A 7,221-nucleotide genomic window follows, 5' to 3' on the forward strand; every position below is an offset into this window, starting at 1 on the left:
TTCTTCATGTGTGCAGTCTTAACAGACGCTTTAATATTTTGACATTCAACTGATGTTTCAGGCATTTGTGCAGCTCTCGTTCTGCTCTCCAGTGTTTCGGACAATGTTACAGATGTTGTGGCGGAGGTCGTCCTTGAGATGGTGTCACACGAGGTGGCGGTGGTTGCTGTATATTTGGAGGCAGTGTCTCTCGATTTGGTGTTGGGTGCTGTCGATTTGGTGGGGATTCTTACAGTAGAGTCTGTAGATGCTGCGGTTTCAGATCTCCCTACCACTTTGGAAGTGGCTGCTATCTTAAACGGTGCCACAGTTGCGTTTGAAATTATTTCAGCTTTGTCCTCAGTACTTTTGGAAAGAGTGTTAGGTGACGGACCGGGTGACTTTGACGCTTTGCCATGGGCTTCATTTGATTCAGGGGCAACTTTGGTTGTATTGGAGGTTGTTGCCGTTTGGAAGCCAGGGGCAATTCTGCCGGCAGCTTCAAACACCAATGTGGATTCTGCTTTAGAGGAGGCGGCAGCTTTACATGAAGCCGTTCTGACTTCAGTTGCAGCTCTCGTTCTGCTCTCCTGTGTTTTGGACGATGTTACAGCTGTTGTGGTGGAGGTGGTTGCTGTACATTTGGAGGCGGTGTCTCTCGATTTGGTGTTGGGTGTATGACAGCTGGAGGTGGCGGCTTTCAGTTGGGAGATGGGTACTGTTGATTTGGTGGTGTCTGGAGTAGAATTGGAAGATTTGGTTGTACATTTGGAGTCTGAAGATCCTGCAGTTTCAGATCTCCCCACCACTTTGGAAGTGGCTGCTATTTTACACGGTCCCACAGTTGTGTTCGAAATTATTTCAGCTTTGTCCTCAGTACTTTTGTAAAGAGTATTAGGGGACGGACCGGGTGCCTTTGACGCTTTGACATGGGCTTCATTTGATTCAGGAGGAACTTTGGTTGTATTGGAGGTGGTTTCAGTCTTCATAGACATGGACGTAGTTACTGAAGATGAGTCTTCTGAATCATCAGTCTCCATCGTCATCATCTATGAAAGGAAATCAAACAATCATTTTTAGCAGACTGCTCATTTTTCTGCCAAAAGCTGCATTTTCCTTTTCTCTGTTTAAAAAGCTCTGACCATGATTTTAGGAACCTATTGATGCCAAAACTACTGACCTGGTAGTTGTCCTTCATAAAACAGACCTCATGTTGTGCATGAAGGGGGACTATGGTGTTCACAGGTTGAACGCCACACAGGGCGGAGGTTGAAGAGAGTTCATGGCCACTGTCCTGCTGATCCTGAAGTGCTTTCACTGTCTGGAGGACTGTGTGGATGACAGAAGAAATACTGTACAGTAAAAGTTCTGACTTTGTCATTCACCTGTTGAGTGAATCAAATGAGCTTTAACAAAAACTACTAAAAACATTAAAACAATCTCAAAATGAAAAGCATGTGTACCCTTACCTGAATCAAAGTCTTGTTTTGAGAAGTTATTGTACATCTCATCATCCAACAGCTCAACAATCTGGATATAAGACATAACCAACAATTAGTCAAATGTATTACTGAATTCTGTTTGAGTCGTTCAACTTTCTATCTCAGTTGATTTACCAACATTATCCAGGACCGACCTAAAAAATAAAATTTATATTTTTTTCAATCTTAGTTTATGTAGTGACCATGAAAACAATGTCCACAAACAAAAGAGCCAAACCTGAGCCTCTCCATATCCATGATCTCGTTCAAACAAACCAGCAAAGTGTCTCATTGTCTTCCCCTGGTTCATCCCTGGTGGAGGTGGGATTTTCTTTAAGCCCTGATGTCAGAAATATACATGGGAAGCCATTACCACTATAAAACACGCATTATCTGCAAATTATTAACAACAATTAAAATGTTAACGTTATAGATGAAGCTTCAAACTATACAGCACAGCCATACAAGTTAACGCAGTTTATTCTGTATAATGTTTGGAACGCGTGTTTCATGGCGGGATGCCTTTCAGTGAAAAGAATAATCTTGATGTAGAATCTGTGCAAATCATCCTGCTTTACAAATACAAAATAATAGAGAAGGCTTTTTTTTTTTTTTTTTTAAATTGTAAACCCGATATCCTCTCTACGCTTTTCACACAAAAGCAACATCAAAAAGAAACATCAAGGCCTGACATCGGCCTTGATATCTCAGCTTCAGTCGAAAAGGAGTACGCCTGTGTAGGGGGGAGGAAGGAGATAACGTTGGGAATAAGCTGTTGATTCGCGGGAAGCATACTTACTCTGCAAAAACTTGGATTTGTGGTTAAACCGCCGAACCATCCGTGGGATAAGAGCTCTGACCATTCGGCTAAATTAAAACTAAGCCGTGTCTGTTCAATAAAATTCTTCAAGACGTTTGAGAGTTTTCTCGTCACATTTGTTTCTCACATGCGTCCTGAATTGTTGCAATTTATGGCTATCTGCATAGTATATCATTCTTTATTTTAAAATGTATCCTGAAATTGTAATCCTGCTATAATACACGTGATGCATGTTAAAAAAAAGACTTGTCTGACTGGTCACCATAAAGAGGCACTAAACTTTGAAAGTTCCCAATCAACTATGCTAGCTTGAAATGCATGCAAATCTTCGCTCTATGCAGGGTTCTCTTCAAGGCCAGTATGGAGAGGAGGAGGGATTACAACGACCAATAAGTCTTACACATGGCATATGAGACAGATTTGAACATTTACTCACCACCAGATACATCTTCTGATGCTCAACTCCAGTAACATGGCTGATGATGTCCTTTTCTGGGATCTTCAGGGAGCAGCACTTACAGAGGTAGATGGGGTCATGCTCCGCAAAACTGCATTCCAGAAGTGCACTCAAGCCTAGAAGACGCATTGTTCACTATTAATATTGTTATAAATCTTTCCCCTGGCTAGAAATGTTCAGATACTCAGGAAGATGCAAAACAATTAGTCAAATTCAATGTGGAATTGAAATCCGATAACTAAAAGTGCATTTCTTTCCCTTTGTTGCCATGGTTGAAAAACAAACTCCCCAAAAACTGTTTAAAGCAAACACAACCAACCCAATCTAGGGCTGCAACAATGAATCAATAAAATCGATAAAAATCGAGTTGGCATCGAATTTCATTATCGATTCGTTGTGTCGCGCGATTATTACGCCATTCAATAAGTCGCGGAGAAGAAGAAAAAAGAGCGGAGCAGAGCAACTGGCCAGCCAGCGTTTCTGAGCTTGGAGTGAGACACGAGAAAAGCTGAAGTCGTGATCTTCAATAAAACATCTTTGATCATGTGACATGTCGAGTCTTGACCAATCAGCGTTAAGATGTCTCCAGCGTCTTCATTTCCCTCAAACTTGTTTTTAATGGAAGCTAGTCAGCTTGCTATCGCGTTAGCTAACGTGTTTGGGTTGTGTATAGTCGTTAAAGTTCCGTTATGTTCCGTTACAGTTCAGTCTTGCTTGTAAAAAAACGTAACGTGATGAAACATGCCGTCACCCCCCGGCCTGGTTCAGTTCACGCTGTCACTCGTTAACGTTAAACCGGCGGATCTGGCTGCAGGTTTTAAATTTGTTTTACTCAAAGTAGAATAAATCAAGTCACGTAGTTGGGCTTAGCCAATAACGCAGGGCTCTCAAGTGTCACGCATTGAGCGTGACTGTCACGCATTTCGGTCTTAAGTCACGCCCTCCCGCCACACATCGTATTTCTCACGCTGAAAAAAAACTCTAGGCTATTTAATGTGCCGCAGCGCGCAAACATGACCTGGTCGCGCTGCCCTCACCATGGAGGAATCAAGCACGTCTCCCGAATCCCCTGCCAATCAATAAAAAGAAATGGGCTACAGGAATAGCCAATCAGAAAAAACGTATCTGTTGTATCTGGGTGAAATGTAATCCCGGCCGCGATTTGCACTGTCACTTCTGTTTTCAAATAAAGGGTTGGAAATTAATGTTTTTTTATTCGATTCATCGAAAAAATTATCAACCGATTATTAAAATAATTGTTAGTTGCAGCCCTAAACCAATCATTAATATACATTTGACAACTTTTTGGTTTGGAGGTGAAAGACACTGACCAACCACAGGCTCTCTGCTCTTCCTCTTGAGATACTGCCACAGTTGATCTCCTTGTTGCTGGTCGACCTTCGACGACGCTGCACCAACCACAGAATAGGACATTGTTATAGAAACAGAGACAACTCTTCCACAAAAAAAGAAATGGGATATTTACATACTTTCGTCCTTTGCCGTCTTGTGACTTGGTTTTCCACTTTCTCCCTTGTCAAGAGTAGTCACCTCCCTTTGGCCGCTAATCGGCAGGTTTTGGGGTGCTTCTTTGAAGGTGAGCCGCTGCTGCTTGTGGTTCTTTTCTTGCCCTTCATCCTCCACAGGACAAATGTCCTTCGGTGAGACTTCCTTCTTTTGTGTCAAGACATCTTTACTGCTGTTGTTTCTCTCATTTCTAATCCCATTTTTGTCAGCGTTCTGGCTGTTTTCCGTGGGCTCCCCACTTGTAGGCATTTCTATCTTCTCCTCCTTTATCGTCTGGCATGTCTCACTTTGCTGTATATCCTCTGAACTCGTTTCTGAAAAGGCCCCTCTTCCCTTCTCTGACGTCAAGTGAAAAAGAGTCAGAGTCTCCTTGTCGTCTCCCTTTTCAGCATTTTCTTCACTTTTTAGAGTTGGTGTATCAGTGACTTCAGTACCAACTTCTACAGTCTTTATAAGTGTCGTCTCACTGTTGTCAGTAGATTCTTGACTCGTTGTTTCCAAACACTCCATCATCCCGCTGTTTTTCTGAACGTTGTCTCTCACATGGTCCTTGTCCTCATTTTTCAGTTTTTTTCTGGAGACTAAAAAAACATTCATGAAATACTTTTTATTTATTTAATGCATTTGATTATGATTAGACATTGTTTAATCAAGTGGGTTAAAAAGAGTTTAAAGATGTAACAATTATGATGCCAAATATGTCAATGTTTTGTGCTGCAGAGATATTTACTGTAGGGTGATCATATTTTTTAACCCCTGTTGGAAAAACCTGGTGCAGAGACAAGCCCTTCGAGTAGAAACTTGGAAATATCGAGTGGAATTTTTCTAACAACCCCCAAATTTGCCTTTACCCACTTAGTCATTATGTCCTCATTACTTATAATTATTTTTGTAAAAGCATGGATAATCAACCCTACAATATTGTCGCAATATCAAGGTATACTTGGTCAAAGATATTGGGATATTTGATTTTCGCCCTATTGCCATATTGCCTGTTTCTTGTAAGTCCCCGTCAGAGCGACAGACTTACAAAAAAATCTCCACCATAAGAACCCACGCCTCAAGTACTTAAACAATTTATGTTGCCGTTTCCATACTGGTATTAGGGTCATATGCACATAAAACATTGACAAGACTTACCCAGCTTCATTTTTGGAATTATTGGCGGATCAAGTTGTGTTCGCCCATCTGCGTTTACAGATGTCAGGATGAATAATGCTGGAACAAAATTGTTGAGTTAAAGATACCAATGTGGCACAATCGTTTCATATACACAATACACACACACATACTCACCACAACGGTAGGTGCATGGCTCCATGATGGGCTTCTTCAACTTCATTACCTTTGAAGGCAGAACATATGGAGTCAAACGCATTAGCGCATGGTGATTCTTCATGAGCATGGTACAGAAACTCAATTTCAGGTATAGAATACCTGCACATGTGATACGGAGTGATAGCGTGCCGCCTGCTTTGCCAAGTCCAAGAAGCTCTCGTCGTCAGTGCTTGAATCCAGCGAACCTGGATGGAAACGGTCCTACACACAGACAAAAAGACACACAAAGGTTTTGTTTTCACCAAGACATGGTGACCTTGGAGAAAGAAGTGAGCCTACACAGTACAGAACTGCATCATACACACATTACATTGGCTTATATACACACACCAGTGATACCTCTAGTTATTCTGGGGTTTCCACTAATGGGGCTTTGTCCACAGTTTCTGGCACAACCAAATACAGTTGACCAACGGTCGTATTTCTCCCGCTTCTGACTCATTTGTGTCAAGGGAAGCGCAGGATAGCCATTTCTCCACGTTTGTTGTTGAGCAACCAGGATTTTTTAATACAGCTTTAATCACTTTGTTTACCCAAAAGGCAGTATTAATTTAAAAGGCGTAAAGAGGGGCTGCACACCATCGAGGTCCCTGTGTGCTCTGCCTCGTACTATAATCCGTGCACATATACGAATATGCGAATATGTTTTATATGGATGAATAGTGAAAGTCTAAAGTTACGGATTCACTATCATGCTGGTTGCATATAAGCCACTACACTAAACACATTCACTGTTCACAGTTGGAAGATCATGTGGAGCCGCACCAGGCTCCTGTCCCTTCTAGCAACTTTTGAACAGGGTGACATAAACTTTGTTAGAATAGTTTTATTTCCTCTTCTCCATGACACAGGAAGCTGCTGTAACTTGACTTAACATTGTCCAATCTGACCCAATTGTCCCATGCTGGATAGCAAGCCTTGGAGTCCAGGCCTGAAGGCACCTACGGTACATGCCCATTTTGATTTTTAGTCATATCACCACCGGCTGACAGGAAGACAGCCTGACATGACAAGGATCAACCGATTTACGATTTTCTAAACATTAAATATACTATTTGATACATATTGGAATTTTTTCTTCCATGACTTACTGCACTGTTGTTTGTCTGCCTTTGCAAAACACCCCAAATAATCACAAGACAAACCGATAAGAGCATAACGGTAAATGTTGATAGAAAATAATGCAATAAGAAGTGGGAGTAAAAATACTCACTAAATATGTTGCAATGTGTCCCCGACTGAACTCATGAGCGTAACATTCCTCATCTAGCAACCTCCTCTCACAGAGCAGACACAGGAATGCCACTGTGGGCTGTTGCGCTACGACACAAACATCGTACATGACCAGGAACTGTCTTCCTGCAACCAGGAGAGAAAGAAGAGTCAAAAACACCCAGAGTGCACTTATGATTTCTGTCAAGACCTTTTCCATACGGTGATACTCACCTAGTAGAGGAAATCTGTCGTTTTCTTTGAGTTTACTGTATGTTTCATAAGGTGGAACTGCAAACATAAAAAACAAACAAACATGCATGAGTCAGATGAAAGTAATCAGTTTAATTTATCATATTTATGGCTAAGAAATGATTTCATCACTAACCGTCACGCCGTAAGATAAC

At 41.6% G+C, this 7,221-nt stretch overlaps 1 protein-coding gene across 1 annotated transcript in view; it reads right to left on the reverse strand.

Moving 5' to 3' along the window:
* LOC306748821 (uncharacterized protein) overlaps positions 1 to 75 on the reverse strand; it is a 13,468-nt gene extending 13,393 nt beyond the window's left edge. Inside the window, exon 1 of the mRNA XM_079232045.1 lies at positions 1 to 75. This exon is cut by the window's left edge and continues 143 nt beyond it. Coding sequence (XP_079088171.1) covers positions 1 to 65 — 65 coding nt within the window. The 5' untranslated portion in view covers positions 66 to 75.
* Positions 76 to 7,221: the final 7,146 nt, after the last annotated feature.

This window comes from Taurulus bubalis (assembly GCF_910589615.1).
Source record: "Taurulus bubalis genome assembly, chromosome: 16".
NCBI lineage: Eukaryota > Metazoa > Chordata > Actinopteri > Perciformes > Cottidae > Taurulus > Taurulus bubalis.